The sequence below is a fragment of the Girardinichthys multiradiatus genome, chromosome 9 (genome assembly GCF_021462225.1).
Source record: "Girardinichthys multiradiatus isolate DD_20200921_A chromosome 9, DD_fGirMul_XY1, whole genome shotgun sequence".
Lineage (NCBI taxonomy): Eukaryota > Metazoa > Chordata > Actinopteri > Cyprinodontiformes > Goodeidae > Girardinichthys > Girardinichthys multiradiatus.
This window is the reverse complement of record NC_061802.1, coordinates 16,009,674-16,033,685: the sequence shown is the minus strand read 5'-3', so window position 1 is coordinate 16,033,685 and position 24,012 is coordinate 16,009,674. Positions and strand designations below refer to the sequence as shown.

The 24,012-nt window shown below is 38.2% G+C and overlaps 1 protein-coding gene across 1 annotated transcript in view; it reads right to left on the bottom strand.

Moving 5' to 3' along the window:
• The window catches only part of gmds (GDP-mannose 4,6-dehydratase), a 259,333-nt gene that overhangs the window by 208,207 nt on the left and 27,114 nt on the right, over positions 1-24,012 (bottom strand). Inside the window, exons 2-4 of the mRNA XM_047375720.1 lie at positions 21,702-21,746; positions 19,270-19,357; positions 17,597-17,706 (exon numbers count right to left, since the gene is read on the bottom strand). Of these exons, the coding sequence (XP_047231676.1) occupies positions 17,597-17,706; positions 19,270-19,357; positions 21,702-21,746 (243 nt within the window). The remainder of the gene's footprint in view (positions 1-17,596; positions 17,707-19,269; positions 19,358-21,701; positions 21,747-24,012) is intronic.

The window sequence follows — 24,012 nt, the reverse complement described above, 5'->3', positions numbered from 1 at the left end:
GACGGGGCAAATATATCTTGGGTAATAATGGAACATAAAGCAACAGACAACATTAGGTCACATGATGAACATGGTTGCATATGTTATACAAACACAAATTGATATCAGCCATAGCAGTAGCTTCAGTAGATTATAACAATAAGACACAAAACAAAAGATCGATCGCAGAGATGACAAATTATACCCATTGGATCAACACAAATATTCAAGATGCATAATGCATAAGATTAAGGGAAACCCGAGTCTCCAGCTGAGAAGCGTCACACAATATTAAGATTTAGTCTTTTCAAGCAAAGATGCATCGTAGCTGACAATTATTAACCACTAGCACAAACAATCATTGATAAGTATCAGAAGATGTTTTAGATCCAAAATTACAAATTTTTTGGTACTTATTCACCCATCCAATTTTCATTAATCACTTAATACTGGTAGTTACAGGGGTTGAACAATGAAACTGAAACACCTGGTTTTGGACCACAATAATTTATTAGTATGGTGTAGGGCCTCCTTTTGCGGCCAATACAGCATCAATTTGTCTTGAGAATGACATATACAAGTCCTGCACAGTGGTCAGAGGGATTTTAAGCCATTCTTCTTGCAGGATAGTTGCCAAGTCACTACGTGATACTGGTGGAGGAAAATGTTTCCTGACTCGCTCCTCCAAAACACCCCAAAGTGGCTCAATAATATTGAGATCTGGTGACTGTGCAGGCCATGGGAGATGTTCAACTTCACTTTCATGTTTATCAAACCAATCTTTCACCAGTCTTGCTGTGTGTATTGGTGCATTGTCATCCTGATACATGGCACCGCCTTCAGGATACAATGTTTGAACCATTGGATGCACATGGTCCTCAAGAATGGTTCGGTAGTCCTTGGCAGTGACGCGCCCATCTAGCACAAGTATTGGGCCAAGGGAATGCCATGATATGGCAGCCCAAACCATCACTGATCCACCCCCATGCTTCATTCTGGGCATGCAACAGTCTGTGTGGTACGCTTCTTTGGGGCTTCTTCACACCGTAACTCTCCCGGATGTGGGGAAAACAGTAAAGGTGGACTCATCAGAGAACAATACATGTTTCACATTGTCCACAGCCCAAGATTTGCGCTCCTTGCACCATTGACAGCGACGTTTGGTATTGGCATGAGTGACCAAAGGTTTTGCTATAGCAGCCCGGCCGTGTAAATTGACCCTGTGGAGCTCCCGACAGACATTTCTGGTGGAAACAGGAGAGTTGAGGTGCACATTTAATTCTGCTGTGATTTGGGCAGCCGTGGTTTTATGTTTTTTGGATACAATCCGGGTTAGCACCCGAACATCCCTTTCAGACAGCTTCCTCTTGCGTTCACAGTTAATCCTGTTGGATGTGGTTCGTCCTTCTTGGTGGTATGCTGACATTACCCTGGATACCGTGGCTCTTGATACATCACAAAGACTTGCTGTCTTGGTCACAGATGCGCTAGCAAGACGTGCACCAACAATTTGTCCTCTTTTGAACTCTGGTATGTCACCCATAATGTTGTGTGCATTTCAATATTTTGAGCAAAATTGTGCTCGTACCCTGCTAATTGAACCTTCACACTCTGCTCTTACTGGTGCAATGTGCAATCAATGAAGACTGGCTACCAGGCTGGTCCAATTTAGCCATGAAACCTCCCACACTAAAATGACAGGTGTTTCAGTTTCATTGTCCAACCCCTGTATATGCATGTTGGTGCCCATCTCAAAAGGTCATCTAAACAGATAATGAGACACACACACACACACTCAAACACAAGGACAGTTTAGAGTGGCCAGTTGATCTAACATAAATGGTTTTGGATGGTTTGAGAAATGGCTGCATCTAACAATTTTTTAAATAATCGATTAATCTGTTGGCTATTTTATTAACCGATTATTAATTGGATAGCAAAAGGTGCTTAATAGAAGATTTTTTTGGCTTAATTACTGCTCTGAGTGGGTTGTTCATTCAGCAAATGGCATGTTTTAGAGTCTGTATACTCCAGCTAATGATTATTCCATTACTAAATTAGTTGGCAATTATTTCAGTTTCACTATTATTCTGATTAATTGTTTCAGTAGGAGAAATCATACAATCAATAGGAAAACATACAAACTCCCCAAAGGAAGGCCCGAGCCAGGATCTAGACCAAGGTTCTTGGGGCTGTGAAGTCCACTAACTACTCCACAATGCAGCCTGCTTGACATTAAAAAAGTCAAAGTGGTGAGGTGCATGACCTTCCAACCTTCAGGTGGGAAACCTTCATGGCCTTGTGCTTAACATGAGCAGGGTACCTTTAAAACTACTGTCTTTCAGCACAGTTGCAAAGGTAAGAACCTTTCAGGGTTTCCATCAGATATGCAAGCAGATCTTGCTATGTATGCTATAATTTTGAAAATCAGGTTATCGGATCTAAACATGAGAAAAAAGGGATTTTGGGCAACATATGTATCTTTTACTTTTGATGTACTCTCATTCTGAATAGTGAAAGCTTGTTGCGATCAAGGTTGTGGAATTCAGTATTCTACTGCTTTAGGATGAGGTATGTTACTTTCGCCATGACATCACCAGCTCATTTTATTATTACTTTTTCCATATTTTAGGATTGACTGACCATTTGAGAATGAAATTCAAATGCTCTATAAGTGCGCTTAAGTGGTCAGATAACTATTAGCCAAATTAATCAGAAAGTAGGTCAAGCCATCAGTTTCCAGCATGCCACGGTCATTAAGACTTCATCATTGCAGCACAGCGTAGCTCGAAATTAAGTAATTATTTGGTCAGTGTTGCAATATGTCACAGTTTTATTGATTCTGCAGCAGCACATGTCAGAGTGAAGTTATTGCGTCTTTCTATGCCACTGAAACAAAAAGTAAATACGCGTTAGTGTAACATTAACACAATGCATCCTCCTGGGTCTGGGGTTATTTCAACAAGATAACAGCGTACATTCTGGAAAACCTACAGCAGCATGGCTTAGTTGACACAATCCAGATCTGTCTCTTTCAAAATCTTTACAGGAATGTTGAGCAGGAAAATACAAAAATCATTGATATAGTTTTAGATAATAGATCTCATTTAAAGTGAGTGTGATGGGACATTATTGTAAATATGCCTCCTTTTAAGGACATGTTACACGACAAAAACCTGAGATGTTTTGTATTTTTGTAATAATTTAAGAGGAAAGAAACAAAGTTATTTGGACTTGGGTCTAAAAATGTAAGTTTTAGTCAGAGGTATCATTACCACGTTTTAGGCTACCAAGCTTCAAGCTAATTCAGCCTTTATTTCAGAGCGAGCAACAACAGATCTTCTTAGCTTTGTGGCAACAGTTTAGCCAAGGGTTTTTTGTAGTGGCATCAGAACAATCCTACCATACACATTGCCATGCCCAAAATAATTAGTGGAAACATTTGATCGCCTGCACCAAGCCATCTTCAAACCAAAAACTGACCAGGCCCAGCGTAATACGGATGTTGTCCAAGTACTTTGCAAAAGGTTATCCTCATCACCAGTAGATATGGATATTTTGCAGACCCATCTTGAATATACCAAGGTGGTTAAAAAGCCAGTTAAGAACATATTTATATGATTTAAGTATTGCAGGAAATATTTTAACCTTACACAACAAACTCAAATTACCTTTGTATGAGTGTACTATTCATGAGTGTACTTTATTCCCATTTATCTTCTGCTATACAGTTGTCAGGGTGATCACAGATTTCTGCACACTGAAAAATGTCAATGCCATTGAGCGGCCAACCTCTCTTATTATTGCACCCGATTATTGATCCCGAACCCTCCAAGAGTAAAATCTTGTTTGTTTGGTTGACAGAAGACAAGGTTAGGAGTGGCTTATAAAAAAAATCTGACAGCCTGATTTAAACCTTTAATGAACACACACACAAGTAAAAACAGCGGCCTGCGCACACACACACATACATGTACACACACGAGAAATTCCAAACCACTTTTATGAAATGAGAGACTAAAACAATTACAATCATTAAGATTAGCATCTAATGTTGTAATTCATCCAGCTATCAAACATTTCTCATCTCTGTCCTCATTGCAAACGTCGCCTCTCCTCTCTTGTTGTTTTGCTCCAGGACCATCATTCCACAACATCCAAACGAGTGAGATCATAGTGCATTACAATAAGCTTTTGCAAACTGCTGGCAACTCTTAAATTACCCTACAGAGACAAGTTGTTATGCATGGACCAACATGTACACACCACAAATACTTTCAACCGAAACGAGAAATAATAACAGCCTCTTGTCACAATTACTAAATGTCTTCAATTTGGGAATTTAGAGCTTGTAAAATAACAAGAACAACATTACTTAAGAGGGTAGCTCCTGTTAACATCTTAATTTTCTTTTTTTAAAACAGTTACAGTAGGAATAGTAAAAGTTCATATATGACTGTGGGTCTCACAGGGTTAAAGAACCAACAAACTGATGGTAGAGTTGCACCAACATGCCATCAGCGGGGGAGGTTTTTATTTTTGAGGGAGTGAGCACACAGCAGAGAGGGCAGCTTTAGTCAGGACTTGTGTTCACAGATTAGTAACAATGTTTACTGTGAGTAATGAGATTATGTCACTTATGGAGGGATTGAGCGAGGCTGCATCTTCTCGCTGTCTGTCAGGGCCGGTGTGGGTGTCTGGCAATACGATATAATTAAAAATCTGCAACCGAGGACAAGAGAGATTTCTCTCAGTGAAACCATAATAAGGAGTGGGTGCTATCTGACAGCCACTACTGAAACAAACTAGTACAAACACCATACAAAAACACAGTGCGTCTTGATAAAGTGCTTATGTTTGTGACTATAAAGTTGCAAAGTCTCTCGCTGAAATCCATTGGTATACACAATAAAGCTCAAAGTCAACTGAGCTGAGTATGTTTGCACTCTAAGTGTAAACCGAACTGACACTGACTTTCACAGGTATTTTTGTCACAGGTGTGCCTATGTGCTACTACAAACCAAGATGACCTGATATTATTAATATAATATTTATACATGTGCGGCTGGTACAGCGCTGTCGTCCCACAGCAGGAAGGTGTTTGGATGAAATCTCTGCCAGAGCCTTTCTATGTGGAGTCTGCATGATCTTCCTGAGAATAATGATCCATCCAGGTACTCTGGTGTCCGAAACATACCCCTAAAGTTAACTAGTGATTTTAAAGTTCTGCATTTAAATCCAGTTTCATTAAACATGCCCTTTTTGGCCCTGTGATAAGCTAGCGACTTGGCTTCTTGATTGTCCACTGAGGTTTAACCAGGTATTTATTCATAGATATATGTATAAATGAACACACAGAAAAATCTTATTTTTTCTTTTTTTAAAAAGCATGAAAAGTTGAAGAAGATATCTTAATGAACATGAAGAGATATCGAATCGCAATGGTAATCCTAATTAATGTTTGCAATATCGCAATGGACTACATGAATGCAATGTTTATTTGTATGTCATTTGTTAAGTGGAATGCATTCCCACTCTGGATGCCAATAATGTATTCAGACTGTTACATGGTCTCTAACCGCCCTCGATGCCCGCATCATATGTATACTTTTAGAGGTTGAGATGCTACAGCTCACAGTAAATGGAGGCAAAATTGTAATGACATAAAGGATAGTAGCATATACATATTACAATAATAAAGTGCCATTTAAAATCACAACACTTAGTATGATGCCTCATGGTCTGGTGAGGGGGTAGAACTGAGGCTATTTTAAAAGACATATGGTTCATGAAGTTATTTTATTCAAACATAGCTGTAAAAACATCATTTGGATTTGGATTGCATCTTCAATTCAAAGCATTATTTCTTCTGGCCTAATTACCGACTCCCTTATGTAAGTACATATTTAGACAGTTAGCAGATTTGATAAAGATCTGAGGCCATCAAACCTAAGACTCGGTGTGTAATTATCCAGAAGAAAAACAACACGCAGCAATATGTTCTCGCAAGGCAAATCACGTGGAATTAGCTGAAGAAAACGCCAAAAGAAAACACACAACAGCAACTGCTTCTGATAAACCATTAAAGAAGATCAAGAGTGAATCTTCAAGGCTGATTGCTGCATAATATACCCCTGAAAGACCTAGCAACAAGCACAGGAAGATTGATGAGTTTAATAAATATTTAATGTAATCCCTGGTTACAGACTTCTCACCTCAGTGCTCGGCTCGCACAAACCAAACCAATTAATACAAACTATCTCAGCTTTGTGCTTTTTAATTGTCGTACGCCTCGTAACAACAAACACGCCAAGGGCCACTGTCAATCACTCACCATGCAAATAAAAATTCATCAAATAATTGAGAGTAAGACTAAAGGAAATTACAGAAAAAAAGGGCACGATGTAGCAGCATAAATGCATCTTTCAATCAGAACATTTGGCTAACTGTGCTCTACTCTTTAGATACCATCTAAATGTTTCATTTTTCAATTTATCTGAATTAAATTCAACACTAGCAAATAATTGGGATTTACCTTCTTAGAGGATCTGGCATGAAACAAAGTGACAAGGAAGGGATTTGTTCTGAAAGTGGTTTCCAATCCAAAAAATAAAACAAAATAATTAGAAAAGATTAACATTTTACTGAAATATATTATTTTTACAAATCTAAGGTATTAGCAATTAAATCTTTAGACAAAACTGCAGTCCTAGATAATTATGTTGTACATTCCTAAGAATAAAATCATTTTTTAGAAGTCCCGCATTTAGCCCGGAAGGTGCACAGGCAAGAAATATGACAATTTGTTTTATCTTATTGATGTATCTGTTGCTGAAGTTGTAATCAAATATTCAAAATTAGAAGCCTAAAGTATTTTTAAAAAAAAGAGTTAAGAACAGCAATAAAACATCTGATTTTTGCATGTGACATTTTTGCTTGGAAAGAACTGGGATTATTTTTAGAAACTGCACTCTTTGCAGTTTTTCCCCCTCACATTTGTCTTCCCAACATGGTTAAAATCGTGATGAAAAACAATAAAAGGAATAAATCTCTTGATATTTAACAGTTTAGTGTTAACTTAATTAACCCCTTATCCAAACTGTTGTCCATTACAGGTCTGTTTATTTACATTTGAAGAATCAACAAGTAATCCAATAAGTATTTACTTTTCCTTTTAGATTTTACTGACAGAAAACAAATGCAATAATAGTTGAAAAATGAAAAGAATTAAATGAAGTAACTGAGATGCCAGAGGAGCACATTAGAGGACATTTAATCCTAACACATCTGTTTTATTGCTGATAAAGGCCATGACTCAAAGCCACTAGGGAAGGTATATAGTAGCTCACTAGTGCCATCTATAAATCAAAAGTGAAACTGCATCTGCACAATTTATTTTTGGCTTCTGTGTATGAGACAACCCAAAAGAAAAACAGCTGAAGTGGAATATTTGGGGTTTGATTTAAGATACAGATGCAATCATATATAGCTTTGTGATACTATTTATTGACTACGTATATTTAGTTAACAGATCTCAAAAAGAACTCCCCTTCTGTCCTTCCTGTTTCCCTTCATCTTCTCTCCCACTGCATGTTTTCCATCTGTTACAACATCTCAAGAAAACAGAAAAAGGTCTGACTCATGAGTGGAGCAACACATCTGACCCACAACATACAACCAAAAAACATTCACTGAGTAGACCTGTTTCTTTTGGCACAGGAGATGCTATTCTTAAACTAAAGTTCACTCTCAGGTCCATCAAGGCCAAGCAGGCTGCCTTATATGTAGGTCTAACCCATTAAAGCAGGGACTGGATTCCTCACAGAACGGTGCTGGACACCAACTTCCAGACCACTGATGCAGTCAACTATGCAGCATGAACGCCATTTAATTATTTTTGAATGTAGTTTCAGTCTCACTCAGTTCCATTCTGTTTAATTCAATTAATAGATTTCTATTCACATTAACTCCACTGCAGTCTAGTAAATTCCATTCAGTTCATTTTTTTTATTCAAATCAATTTTATACCATTGAGAATCTTTGAATTTAGTTCTGATCTGTTCTATTTAACATAATTCACTTGAGTTTATTCCATTTATTTCTGTTCCCTTCAATTCATTTCCACTCAGTTCTATTTGTTTCACTCAGATTTGATTATATTCTCCTAATTTCAGTTCCACTCCACATTGACAAATCTGAATCAATGCAGTTGCACTTACTTCTACTGCATTTAACTGAAGCCGATTAAGCTCGACCAAACTAAACTTAGCCCAGTTCAAGTCAATCTGTTCTGTTTCATTCCATGTGACATTGTTCAATTGAATTCACTTCAATTTAATGACATTCTGTTCCACTTAGTTCAGTGCAGAGCCTTTCAATTCAAATCCCATCAATGTGATCTAACGCACTTAAATTCTATTCAGCTAATAATACTTTGCCTGTTCATAAAAGTCATTTCAAAATAGATAAAAACACAAATGGGTATAATTCATCTAATTTAATAGAATACACTACATGCAGTTAACACACACACACACACACACATATGGCAAATTAGACAAAAAATACACAATACAAGCAGGAAATGTAAAAGAAAAAAAAAGTTCTTCCAGTCAAGTGTTGGTCTTAGTGAGATCCAAATGCCACTGTTAACGCACCGCTAAGGACTGATTGGACTGCAGTAATCTAAACACTAATCAGAGAGTGAGTAAACCAGACCAATGGGCTGTTGCACAGACAAGACCACTCATCTAAGGTAAGGTCTAGGAAAAGGAAGACTGCTGTCCTGTGGAAAGCACTTTCCTTCAAAACCGGCTTTGTTAAAAGAACAAGCTTCCAGTTTGAGCTATTTATACGCAGATACAGGACTGTCCAAATGTCTTCAATATTTCTTTACTTTTTCATTGCTTCGTTGCTGTAATCTTTTTAAGTAATACATATCAATATTTATTTAGGGTATCTGAAGCTCCTGTAGCAGACCACAGTTAGAGTGATGGAGAAAGTGTGTTCTTCACCTAAAAACCCATTTCTCTATTTCTCATGATAATATACAGGTCCTTCTCAAAATATTAGCATATTGTGATAAAGTTCATTATTTTCCATAATGTCATGATGAAAATTTAACATTCATATATTTTAGATTCATTGCACACTAACTGAAATATTTCAGGTCTTTTATTGTCTTAATATGGATGATTTTGGCATACAGCTCATGAAAACCCAAAATTCCTATCTCACAAAATTAGCATATTTCATCCGACCAATAAAAGAAAAGTGTTTTTAATACAAAAAACGTCAACCTTCAAATAATCATGTACAGTTATGGACTCAATACCTGGTCGGGAATCCTTTGGCGGAAATGACTGCTTAAATGCGTCGTGGCATGGAGGCAATCAGCCTGTGGCACTGCTGAGGTCTTATGGAGGCCCAGGATGCTTCGATAGCGGCCTTTAGCTCATCCAGAGTGTTGGGTCTTGAGTCTCTCAACGTTCTCTTCACAATATCCCACAGATTCTCTATGGGGTTCAGGTCAGGAGAGTTGGCAGGCCAATTGAGCACAGTGATACCATGGTCAGTAAACCATTTACCAGTGGTTTTGGCACTGTGAGCAGGTGCCAGGTTGTGCTGAAAAATGAAATCTTCATCTCCATAAAGCTTTTCAGCAGATGGAAGCATGAAGTGCTCCAAAATCTCCTGATAGCTAGCTGCATTGACCCTGCCCTTGATAAAACACAGTGGACCAACACCAGCAGCTGACACGGCACCCCGGACCATCACTGACTGTGGGTACTTGACACTGGACTTCTGGCATTTCCTTCTCCCCAGTCTTCCTCCAGACTCTGGCACCTTGATTTCCGAATGACATGCAGAATTTGCTTTCATCCGAAAAAAAGTACTTTGGACCACTGAGCAACAGTCCAGTGCTGCTTCTCTGTAGCCCAGGTCAGGCGCTTCTGCCGCTGTTTCTGGTTCAAAAGTGGCTTGACCTGGGGAATGCGGCACCTGTAGCCCATTTCCTGCACACGCCTGTGCACGGTGGCAGATGTTTCTACTCCAGACTCAGTCCATTGCTTCCGCAGGTCCCCCAAGGTCTGGAATTGGCCCTTCTCCACAATCTTCCTCAGGGTCCGGTCACCTCTTCTCGTTGTGCAGCGTTTTCTGCCACACTTTTTCCTTCCCACAGACTTCCCACTGAGGTGCCTTGATACAGCACTCTGGGAACAGCCTATTCGTTCAGAAATTTCTTTCTGTGTCTTACCCTCTTGCTTGAGGGTGTCAATAGTGGCCTTCTGGACAGCAGTCAGGTCGGCAGTCTTACCCATGATTGGGGTTTTGAGTGATGAACCAGGCTGGGAGTTTTAAAGGCCTCAGGAATCTTTTGCAGGTGTTTAGAGTTAACTCGTTGATTCAGATGATTAGGTTCATAGCTCGTTTAGAGACCCTTTTAATGATATGCTAATTTTGTGAGATAGGAATTTTGGGTTTTCATGAGCTGTATGCCAAAATCATCCGTATTAAGACAATAAAAGACCTGAAATATTTCAGTTAGTGTGCAATGAATCTAAGATATATGAATGTTAAATTTTCATCATGACATTATGGAAAATAATTAACTTTATCACAATATGCTAATATTTTGAGAAGGACCTGTACAAGCAGCTTAGCATGCTACCTATTCTGCTTTCGGTTCCGTTTCATTTCCTGTCCACTTGTGCCAGTGGAACAGCCAGGGATTATCTAAGGGTATATTTTGGCATTTTAAGTGTAGAAACGAGTTACATCAACAACTACTAATCAACCAAGGTTTCTAAATGACTGCTTACTGTCCATCCCTTTATAGGATGGATGGTTACGGGACATAACTGCTAAAAATTTGAAAAATGTTGTGTTGTATTTGAAAAAGGAGAACCTCATATTCAATTTGCCAAAAAAAAGAAACATTAAACCATTAAATGACGGTTTATTCGCTGACCGGGAAACAACCCCCATCAGGAAATTATTTCTTTTTTACAAAGCCACTGGTGCCACCTGCAACAGTTCCTATATAATACGTGCGACTGAAGTTATTTTATTTTTGTATTGTATCTGTTTTCTTTCTGGCTTTAATAAACCTTTAAATAAATAAAAGGTTCTTTTTTTTTGTTATATTTTACTTATCTGGTTTCAAGGTGTTTTTTTGATTAGCAAGTCATAACTTCCTTTATAACATTTAAAACAACTGGAATGTGACAACCAAGACTGGACAAGGACCCAAGATTTTTTTTTTTGCCAACATGTACAGTGAGGATTGTGGCCAAGGAGGTAAAAATGAAAATAAAAACAAAATTTTTCTATATGAAATTCTGCAAGTGTCATTAAAAAGATTAATTTGACACTATCTTGTTTTTATTATATCTTCACCATGAGTGTTCATAGTTGTTTAAGGTGCTGTACATGTAGCTGCTATAGCGTCACTAAAAGCAAAGTAAATGACAAGTAGTAAATCAAAGAAGCTTCCATATCATACAGAATATTTTCTTCAAAACCCTGTATTTCTGTGCCTTGTGTTGAAAATAACTGTTGTGATTCTAATGTGATAAACAATTAAAGAGCTTAATAAGGTAAATGATGTTTTTAGGCCCCAGTTCAAGGTGAGTTAGCACGATTCATGCTTTGAGTACAACTTATATGAAACTTTATTATATGTGGGGAGACATATTTGTACATGGTAATGCAGCATCATGACTCAAATTGTTTTGCCTTTCGCCCAGTTCAATGTCTGGGAAGGTGTTGATGGTATGGTTAAACTAAAGTGCATGTAGACTGTGTTGAACAGCTTATCCGTTTAGCAAAGGGCAAACCCAACCAATATACTTTCACATATTTAGAGGACTTAATAAGTAAAAGCCGTCAACCTACAAAGCCCTGTTAGTTTGAAATTAAAGATTTGTGTATGCATTTATAAAGAAATCAAAATGATAAGAAGTACTTAAGAATTTATCTAAGAATCTTTCATAAACTCTTGTTTAAAAGTTGTTTTGGCATAAATTAGCACAAAAGAAGAAAACATCTGGCATCATTAAAATAAATAAGACATTTTTTATGTAATTACAAACTTCAAGGAAGCATAACTGCTACAGTTTTGGACACTGCCATATCATTTATTGACACAAACAGCTGAAATAAATATGGAAAATCAAAACAACTAAAATGCATTGTTAAAGAATCATAAGAGTTCTATAAGAAGCCCACAAACTAAGCAGAGGTTTTATTACCTGTGTGCAAGAGTAAACTGCTGGCAGGCTGCAGAACAGCAATGACAGGCCTATAAACGCATCAACATAGCGAACAAACAGCGAAGAGGAAACAAGCGTGTTAAATGTTGTGTGGGTCTCTAGCACAGGAACCTCTCCAAACCTGGATGGAAGGGGGAGCAAAGAGTAAGCGAGAGAAAGAGTTCGCCAAGTATATAATGTCATGACAGTAAGCCACTTTAAGGAATTATTCAAATCAGGATAATGTTGGATATAGATTATGGAAATATGCCTCAGTGCGATCTGTTCTTTGTCTTCAAAACTTGCCAAACACAAGAACCTGGAAATCTACTGCTTTTTGACATTTTGTCTGTGTTCACAATTCAGACGGTCTGCTGATGTGTCCTCGGTAACAGCTGCATGTGGGAAAACTTGTGTGCCGATAGCAACATTAAGTGGTTTTGTTCATGACCTTCCTGTGAAGCGCTTCACTGGGACAACACAAAAGGATTGTGTTGAACCTTCAGATTCCCAACAGATTACTGTGAGCACTTCCCCATTTGAGAACGTTCTTCATGCATATTTCAGGAGGGCAATTTCCAGAACACCTTGTTCTTATTATTATCAGATATATAAATACTTAATCTTTTTTGTCTCACCTCCTCATCTGTAAACTATAGAAACAGACAAATTTGAATACACATAACAGCATAAGCAAGCTTGACCACCAGGCTTCATTTATTTAGCTTACCATTAAGTGTATATAAACTATAGAGAAGTATAGACTATATAAACCTTTTAGTCCAGGACCTTGTCCTATGACAGAGATTTCTGAATTTTCTTTACCAAGGAAATCAACAACTTCTCCCATAAGGTTTGTGTATAAAAACCTTACATCCTGGAAAGAGCAATTGATGGAACTATGATCGCCATTAACATTGTGTTTTCCCTCTCTTCCTTGTTTCCAAGGAAGGTATGACTGGCCCTGTTCTTCTGTATTTTCCTCTTTGTCTTTTCTGGAACCAGTCATTGATGGAGCCATTGCTCCCATTAATGTTTTGCTCTTTTAGGGTTGTTTTTTTTCATAATAGTACTTCTGGTCCAATGCAGTGGCCTCTAATCTCTGAATATTACCAAGGGATTTCTGTCAGCTGGTCACTGGATTTTTTTTGTCTGGATCGTTCTCTGTGAACCCTTTAGATGTTGTGGATGAAATTCCCAGTAGATCAGCACTTTCTGAAACATTCAGACTAGTCTATTAGACACAACAGCCATGCCGTGTTAAAAGTCATCCTTTTTCTGCCCTATTTGTGTACTGTTTGATTTCCATTAGGTTTAGATGCCAAAATGCATTAAGCTGCCAGAATGGGAATTGCTGACTTACTATTTGTGATATTAAGCAACTGAAAAGGCATACCTAATTGGCAAGTGAAATTTGGAGTGAATTGAAGTATATGTAACATGATCTAAATATGACCAAGTGATTACATTGTTCCTATATACCTGGAACTTGTAATTATAATTGTACTTTATTGTCTTGTAACATTGTAACATTTGCAAATTGTACTATAAAAATAACCTGAATTAAATTGGAAAAAGATGCTAACAAGAAATAAAAAATAAACTGTTTAATACTTCATTTTACCACCAAACATAGTCATTAAGCTGGTAGTTTGCATGTTTCACAATATCCCTAAAGAAGACATGTTCTTTTTGGGAATAATTATCTATTCTAATGTAAAAACACAATAAAAATAACCCTACCCAAAGGAAGAAGTTTAGTTTATAGTAGAGGGTAAAATAGAAATAGCAAAACACAGGTGTTCAAAAAGTGACACCAAAACTAGTGGATGATAAACATTTTGTCAAATCAAATATAAATGTGAATATTTTTTATATTTCTATTAAATAGTGAAAATGCTTTTAAATTCAGCAAAATATGTTCTAAAAACGTACATGTCCAAAACAAAGTGTTTAACAACCTTCAATTTATTGTCAACTGCTACATCATGACAGTTCAACAACAACTGAAAAACAGTAAAGAATAAGAGTTAATCTAACAGAAAGAAACACATGAAAATCATATTATTAATTATTTTGGCTGTTTCTCATGTAGGTCTGAGAATAAATAAACTTCAAAATGGGGAATTACTGCTGAGCACAAAGATCAAACTTAGCTCTTTTCAGAGTCAAAGAACAAGAACAAAGACCTTTCTGTTTTACTTGGGCGATACTACAGCTGGTTGACTCTCATGTACTCCAGAGTTGGTTCAACTATTCCCTGTCCACCTCCACCCATGCAAAATTAGAAAATAGACTTTACTCTGTTGCTGATGACGCTTAAGCTGAAACCAGCACCCACACATCCTATGTCAAAGCAGAACAGGGCCTAAAGCTAAAAGGAATCAGAAGAAATTCCCTGTAAGACGAAGGCAGGAAGTGCACTGGTGGGAATGAGACGGAGAGGAGTTGCTCCTGTGACTTATCTTTTCCTCTGTGGTGGAACAGACAGAAAATCACATGTCACTGCTGCCAGTAATCTTACACCTTCGGATTGGGGAGCACTTGGCAAGAACCCAATAAGAGGTGGGTTTATTGGTGTGGAAACAAATAAACACATAATCCTTGTACTGGTACAGGGATTATTTTTAGGCTTTTTCTGTGTGTGGCCCAAGGATGTCCTCTATGTGGGAGGTGGAAGAAAATTCATGTTCTTTTACCACAAAGGATGTGGTGAGTCAAGTCATCCATACTTTCCCTTCTTACTTTTTCTGTCCTATCTTCTTAATATTCCTTTAATCTCCATGATATAATTTTTCTTTTTTTTTTTTTTCATTTTCTATTCACTGCTTAACATCTTGAAAACTTAAAAGATTGTAGTTTCACAATTTGCACTAACAAGGAATTGAACAGGTGTACATAATAAAGTACCAAAAGCGATAGTAGGAATAAGTCTGTGAAGGAACAACAATATTTATTTCCCTTCTCGTTTCCCCTGATGTTAAACAAATGTGTTGTATTTCTTTTTTCAAGACACTTTTTTAAGCCTTCTGGAGCAGTTTCTAAACGAGAAAGAGGAAAATCATTTATGTAATTTTCAACAACCAAACCAAAAAGAAAACACTTTGAAAACTGATTCAGAATCTCACTAACAGAAAAGGCAATGTAGATATCACTTTACCATTTTTCAATGCTGCTAGTAGCTTCAAAACACTTACCAAAGCAGACTATTGCATTTAAGTAGAAAATGTAACATAAAGTTCGACATAAATATAATGAAGTCTGAAGGAAACTGCTGCTTTAAAGAATGAGCAGAGAGTACTGTAATTTCAGCTGATGCCAGCAAACAAGCAGCTAAAACATGTTTATGTCAGTGCTTTTCTGCCCCAAATCAGAAAAAAGGAACAATGTTTAAGGCAGCAGTAGTTTTGCTATTGTTTTAACAGCTCATAGTTTTTTTTTAAAATCCAAAACCAGAAAAGCAGGATGATACCACAACTGAGAAATTTGCCAGCTGACAACGCTCTTCCAGTTATACTAAGTTTACAAAATCCAGCATATAAATTTAAACTGAGGGTCTTCGCTTTTTATCAATGGTCTGAGTCAGCTCCCGGTTGCTCCAAAAAGATGAATGAAGATTAGTTGTGCGTGGGGACTGTGCATCAGATCACAAAGGGACCGAGGCAGCAGGTCCAGACGGATCTTCTAGGATCCCCATGAGGCTTACAGACAAAAAGACCACTGTAGTATAGACTGACCCATTTAAGAAAACACTACTTCCTGTCCCACCAGCCTTCAGCGTTTTCTGCATTTCAGATGCTTACTCCCCGGAGATGAAAAAACGCTTTTAATAATTTAAATGTCTATATTTGAAGAAAGTCATGAAAAAATACTAAAAATTCTCTGACATTATTATTAACTAATTTAATGGTGTGATGAGGGGTCTGGTTTGAGCACACCTGAAACTTTCTGGCTAATGACTTGAAATTGCTGCTCCTGATAATGCCATGTTTTGTGAATGCTGCCTCCTCCATACTTAACAGTTGGAAAGTATGTGGGTGTTCTCTGGCTTTTAAGCTACCCGTTCTTTCTTTAAATGTAACAATCGTCAATATACATAAACACCAATTTTGGTTTCATCAGATCACAAGAGCAGTCTCCAACATTTAAGGTCTTTGTCCTGGAGTGTATTAGCAAACAGTAATATGGCTCCTAAAAATCATCTTAAAAAGTAAAGAAAATATACGTATGAAGCAACTTCCAACTCATATCAACAAGGCAGTTCGCTAACACCCTAGGTGATTAAATTATTTTCAGTCATTAAGGTATTCAAACCATGACTGTAATATATATTTAACATGTTTAACAATGCTCAATATTTGGTGTAATTACACACTTATTGTTTTCATATTAGTAAAGACTCCAATTATTAATTTTGTTTAGATTTTAGAAATGAAACAGATAGAGAGAGAAAGGGGGAAATCTTGAAGCAAAGGTCCAGAGGTCGGGAGTCGAACACCAATAGCGCCCACATAGGGCGTCCCCGCTCTGTTGCAAAGCCACCACGACCGCAGCAACGTCTTGATTGTACTTACAGGAAAGATCACACCTTGTGTCCAGTTCAAGTCCTAGAATAACATAATCTGCCACTGAGTGGGGCATTTGCAAGTAAGCACCATTAGTGCAAGTTTGAATGAATCCAGGATACACAGTTGAGCACATAAACTGTGGATAGAGTTTCAAGGATGGCTTGCAAATGGCCACATTCTTTAATTAGTTTTAAAAAAAGTAATTCATGGTTAGCACTTAAAAACTTACATAACTGGTCTTCTTTCTGCCAGAAAAAAAACAAGACATTTGGCAAAGTCCAGTACCAAGTCAGGTACTGGAGAAGATATCTGGTCGAATAGCTTAGATTTCCAACTTTTTACTCTTCTATGAGATAAATGAAAGGGACTGCTGATGAACTACTCTAGATACACTTAATGGTTACAGTGAAAATGTTAGTTAGGTGCAACACCAGGCTTTCACCGGATTATCCTGTTTGTTTCTGAGTCACTTCTTCAAGCATCTCCATCTCCTATTAGAGGATGAGGTCACATTTCACTCACAATGCCAAATCAAGTTTGACCTTGGAAGTTCCCAAAGACCTTTTAAATTCACTGAAAGATCTTTATCTTTCCAAATTGACTTTAATTACAGTATTTTTCCAAATCACATTATCAGTGATATCTCATTAACTCTTTGTTCCAAATTTCACTTTTCTAAACAAATCGATGACATTCCATGGAATGGGAAGAAAGTTCACAGTGTCATAATGAAACGACCACACAGCCAGTTTATCCCAGTGTGAAGGCACATGAGATGACAGGAAGTCACACTACCTTGACGTGGCTCTGGGCACCCAGGTTGTAGATCTCTGTTGGCTTCACTTCGTTGATGATCTTCACCAGACAGGTGCTGTCTGTCAGGTCGCCATAATGCAGCCTCATGTCTTTAAAGCATAAACACGTGTCTTTAATCATAAGGTAAATGGATATGCTTTTGTAGTATTCCACAACTTTCTCTTCCTTAATCATTCAAACTTTAGGCTAAAACCTTCCAGTGCTGTTTGAAAGTCATCTGAAAATCGCCTTAATCAAAAGATATGACTGGATGTTCAATCGAATTTTACAAAAAAATTTTTTTTTTGAAACATCTGAACAAATTATCTACATGTATGCATAAGAACAAATTTATATGCAGTGTCGTGTATTTTGTTCAATAATAATATTTTGTTGGATAAAAAAGGCAGTGTTTGTTTCACAGTTGTCCACAGGTTGGTGTTGTGCCAACACACCCTCCATTTCTGCTACCTGTATGACCCCTTCTCTTTTCCAATGGTTATAATCAGTCTGACAGAGGGAGGTCTCCCAATCCTTGTGGTTTTTAGTATAACAATGACCATCAGTGGGACCCTTTGTGGGGTTCCTTGAGACGACATTGTTGTAAATAAGCGCCGTTTAACTAAATAATCTGAACTGAAACTATCTGTGTAGTTATGCTGCTATAGGCTTAGGCTGCTGGAGGACATAACGACCAATTTCACCCTCTTCGCTACGTTCTCACACTACTCTCCAATTTTGCATTATTTGCTGTTATTTCAGCTTTTAACATTTTGTTCTCTCTATTCTCTTCCTAGAAGCTACACCTGGCCTGGCTCTGTGTCTACCTGTGACACCTTTCTGGAGAGGGGAATCGTCCAAGCTTCTGCTGGCAACAACTTAATGCTCACCCTCTACCGATGATCCACATAGCCCTGTCTTTTAGTGTTTAACCCTTTCTCTCTCCTAGACATGGCGATTGACTGAGCTTCTACTGTAACTAATTATACGTGCTCTCTTTCAGACTCTAACCTTGAAAACTAGCTCAGAGTTTATCTGTTCTTTCTTTCTAGGTGAAACGACTAAAGGAGCTACATCCATTAACATTTACTTTTCCTTTCCATAGAAAGTACTCCTGGATCAGTGCTTCTTTGTTCTCTTTGTGTTTCTGCTCTGTTCTCTCAAACCCCCAGTCGGTCGCGGCAGATGGCCGCTCACACTGAGCCTGGTTCTGGTTCTGCTGGAGGTTTCTTCCTGTTAAAAGGGAGTTTTTCCTCTCCACTGTCGCTACATGCATGCTCAGTATGAGGGATTGCTGCAAAGTCAACGCCAGTGACTGTCCACTGTCTCTACATGCTCATCCGAGAGGAGTGAATGCTGCAAGTCACTGACTGGATGCAATCTGCTGGGTTTCCTTAGATAGAAAAACGTTTATCCAATTTGAATAAATAACTAACTCTGACTGCACTGTTCAATTGTTAGGACTAATAGGAATGTATGTACCTGACTGTTGTGAAGTGCCTTGAGACAACATGTGTTGTGGAATTGGCGCTATATAAATAAAACTGAATTGAATTGTTGAGATGTTTCTAAATAGGACCAGTGTGCCAAAAGTTACCAAATGTGTTAGTTAATCTGACAAAGCAAGTCTTCATCAATCATCATAGAAATGAGATACAAAACAAGATACTTACTGCCCTCTGTATGAGTCTGTGGGTTTTGGTAAAGATGCTCGATGCGACCTGTGTTGAAGGAGCTGGAACGCCGCAAAATACCATGAACCTGCAGGAAAAGGAGACAGATAGAACAGGTGCTGCAAAAATATGCCAAGCATTTAATACTTATTCATGTGGACTATTTTTTATAACTATTTTAAAAAATATATTGTTTTATGTAACATTTTTATTCATTATTAACCCTATGGTAAAAATGGAAAACCACATCACAGTTTATCAAACTGGATCTAAAAATACATACAAATACAGTTAGAACTAACCAACGGGTTGAATATTTTCTTTCCCATTTTCTTTTTCATACATAGATATCTATGAAATGCCACAATATTGTGACCTAAAACATAACACAGTAAATACATTTTCTTTATTTTATACAAAATAAACTTAACCTGAGTAGTGTTTCAAGATTTACTGGCAGAGTTAAAAATGAAAACATAAAAATAAGAAATAAAGAAAACACTGGATCTTCCTAAAAACCTTTCCAACAGTTATCATTTAATCTCAGAGTGTTTCTTCTGGACCTGTCTTACACTGATGGTGAAACAGATACCTCGTTGCATTTGGAAATGTTGCAATACTTCTGCTGAAACTAATTGTGTCTTCTAACTGCTTTCCTAACAAAAATCTAATTATTTAAGGAGTTGCTTCTAAAAAGAAAGACATCTTACTTGCTTTTTAAGGGGAAATATCACACATGAGTATAAAAACGCGGTAGATATAATGAGCTTGCTTACTTAATCTGAACACCTGTTTGTGAAACTGTTGGTACTTTTTATTACAAACACGGATATAACTCCAGCTCAGTGTGTAGTTACTGTCTGATCTGTGTTCTTTATGCCATATTCTGTAGGGAGCTTGATAGGAAGGTCTGCTCAGGGAAGATAACAGGACTTGCTCCAATGGGAGTCCATTAGTGGGAGGACACTGTGGCCTGACCTCACTTCCTTTATTCACTGTGCTCTTCCTGCCTGCCTCTGCACTCCTCTTTATTGGCACCCTTTTCTTCCCTCTGCTTCACCCCAAGCCCCAACAGTCCCCCTACCAGCCTAACCAGGACCTCGTCCACCTCCTGCCTGCTGTCCCTGAGACAGCCAGTAGATGGAGCAGTTGACACAAAAGCAATCTGTGTTTCTTTCATCAAGTTATAGAATAGTTATGAAACCTATCTTACTTGTCTAATACTTTTTTTTTTTTTTTAAGTTTTTGTTTTTGCTTTTTTGCACAAAAAGCAGCCTAAACCATCCTGTCACTCTGAAATACTAGTCTGAGAACTAGTAGGAAAAAAAAAAAAGAAAGAATCATTTAAACAGGACACGTATGCTAAAAGACCTAAAAAAGCAACAGATGGTGTAACAATGGGTTACATTTGTAAGCCATTTGTAAGGCTTTTGGGCTCCAGTGAACCACAGTGAGGGCCATTAAATACAACTAGAGAACACATGCAACATTGATGAACCTTCTTCAAAGTGGCTGGCCTCGCAAATATTAAAAAGCTATCAGAAACAAATTGTCCCAATGTAAAAAGTAACTGCCCGCTAATAAAAGAAGTTGTGCAACCCTAGTGCCATCCAGGGCGACATTGTGCCTCTTGGTAGAATTGTTTTAATTCAGCCAGATTGAAGCCTTACAGTAGGCATGAACATGTTTAGTTTAAGCTCATGCCACAGCAGCTCAAACCGATTCTAGTTCAGAAGCTTGTAGAGAACCCTCTACAAGCTTTATTTAGGTTTTACTTTGGCCCATTCAGAGGTGCAAGTGCTGGTGTGCATGCAGTGGTTTAGATGTAGTTCTGGGTACTGGTGACCTTCTGGACAGGTCATTGATGGTCTTTTTTTCACGCAGGTTGGCTTGGACAGCTTCTTCTCCCATAATAAATGAAAACACAATTTCAATACCCCTATTTAACCAGGTTATCTGTGCTTCATATTATATGTTGTTTGGGACCAGAAAAGCAAAATCTCTAAGCCGGCAAAAACTTTTTCTCAGCACCACTGAACTATCCCTAAAGACACATAACGCAGCAGAAGACAATTACTGACCTCACTGGTATGGCTGTATGATAACAACAATATCCTGGGAATTAGTTTGACCCTGGGGTAAGCACCACGGTCAGGGGTGAAAAGCTCATCTAGCAGGCGGGTCTTATCAGGGCGAGGTGTGGGTGAACCAGTGTCTGTATGAGCTGTCAAATTACGTCACGATTCCCCTCTGAGTTCCCACAGACAGCGGTGGCTGGACGCGGCTTATCGAGGGAATGTTGCTGTGTGGTTGTTGGCCGTCATGACTATCGACATGTATTTTTTTTAATGTGTCTGTGAGCACGTTTGAGTGTCTGAAGGAAAAATATCTGGTTGTTTTTAAGGCTGCACTGTGTGTAGTGTCTCTCTCACCTCATAGCCTTTAGCAAGCAGGAACTCAGCCAGGTAGGAACCATCCTGAAAAGATAGATAATAACACCACTTATACCGTATACTACTAGAAGAAGCTCCACCATACATTTACTTAATCTTTCATTGCAATGCAACATTTTAAAGTTTTTTTTTATTTCTCAACAAGTCACAGAGACAGCCTCGACTGTGACCAGTTGCGCTGGTGCCGATCCATAGGTCCAATCAAGGAAGGCGCCGTCAGTTGCAAGCGGCTTTCGTTATGTCAACGTACATAACTGTGTGATGAGTCCACCTTAACTGGAATTTGTTTTGCTGTTTTTTCACGCATACTTTCAAATAAAATGCTTCAATAGTGACAGAAAATATCAGTGGTGTTGAAACACAAGCCTTAAGAAAGCATCTGTAGGGTACACCTTTAGCAGTATCATGGGAGTCATGAGATCAGTGGAAGCAACGTATGCTCTTGTCAGACCTGTATGTGAGCAAGCACTGTCAATGAGGTCTTGTTTCCCTCACCCACGTTACTCCACATCTTTTTTCTTGCTTAAACTTTCTGACTGCACTCCCTGAAAGATTCATCTCTCAGCACCCTTCATAAATTACACAGACAAACACACACACACACATATGCACATGCATCAGGTAACACGCCAGCCCTGTGCTTCTTCTCCAAGTCTGAAAGGTTCAGGTGCTAGCCGAAGTGAGAAAGAGGAAAAAATGGCAATGTGAGAGATCTTAAGTGTCTGGTCTAAGCACTGAGAAGGATGGTCATATTTTGAGCTGTGTGAGATCCTGTTTTCAAATGAAGAGGTGAGCTGAAATCATGGTAGCAGATCAAACATGGAATCTGAGCATGCATAAAAAAATAAAAACAGAAATAGAGGGGAGCGGTATAAAATATCAAAGATCATTGGTCATTGTGGGTGACGCAGGAAGCAAACAAAATTAAAAGGCGGCAGACATTAGGCCAACCCACAAAGTTGAATTCATATCTGACGTCTAAATAACACAAGCTGTGATTGTTGTCAAAAACATTAACTTAAAGAAACTGATCTCTTTACAAGTTCCAAAATTTGTCATGACTGACAAATAGCACTGTTACAGTCAGAATTTGCCTTGTTTCTGTAGATGATACGGCCCAGAGCTTGATCATTTCCAGTCCTACAGACATCGTTTAGCATGGAAATCACTGGAAAACATTTAGTGAATAGAAATGAAATTACAATATGCACAACTGTTTCCCCATTCCAACCGGGACAGTCCTCAAAAAAATAGAGTAGATAGAAAGGTGGCTAAGAGCCGTTACAAAATCGTTACCGTCATACTTTATATAAATATGTCACTATGACACATGTCCAAATGGTGTTTGGAGCTGTTGTAGGTTTGTCAAGTCTCCATAGGACAAATCTGATTTACCTTTTGTGGATCTAAAGTGTTTATACAGGATATTCTAAAACTTCAAAAATAGATCATGTTGCTCATATTGTACATGGCTGTAACACTTCTCAGGGTTCTATGCCTGAAGAAAACATCACTGCAGATCTTGTTGTTCTGGAGTAAACAGAGTAATTTGTTGAAAGGTAGAGAACTTGCTCTGTGCCAAAAAACGTTTTGCAAATCTTATGCAAATATGTTGAATGACTATTTTCTTCAGCAACTGAAGAAGAAAAAGTTATAAAACAAGACACTTCACATTACTCTAAGACAATCTTCTGTGGTGTGAAAGAAACTGACTGCTTTAAAAAGAACAAATAAAGTGAGGATTAATGCATAATTAAAATAGATTTTAGCAACTACCTCATGTTCATATGATATCTTTTTAGGATCCCGCTCAGGATCTGCAGGTTGAGCACCATGAAGTCAGTTGGAACAGAGGCCAAACCTGTTTCTGCCTATAGCAAGGGGAGTACACCAAGCATTGGCATCCCCTCATCCATCCACACAGCGTTCAAAGCCCTGGCTGGTGTCATGTTTTCCTGTCCTTGTGCCAGGGTCAAAATGTTCCAAGTACAAAACGAAAAAAAAAAGTCTAAAGGGCTGCAGCTCTGTCTCTAAACAAGTAGCTCCTTTGAGGCCACATTATCCCATAAACCCTGGCTTCACCTCTTTTCCTGTTTTGGGGAGCCGTGTGCTTGCTAGAAGCCACGGGGGCAGACGTACATACAAATACGTAATACAGTCACCTGTCAAACCAGAGGCCACACCACAAACTCCCCAAAGGCTCATCTAGGAATGTGACAAAATGTTATCTTTGCTCTGCAAACAAAAAGTCTGGTTAAATGAGAGGGGGGAGAATTCAGTGGCTCAAACA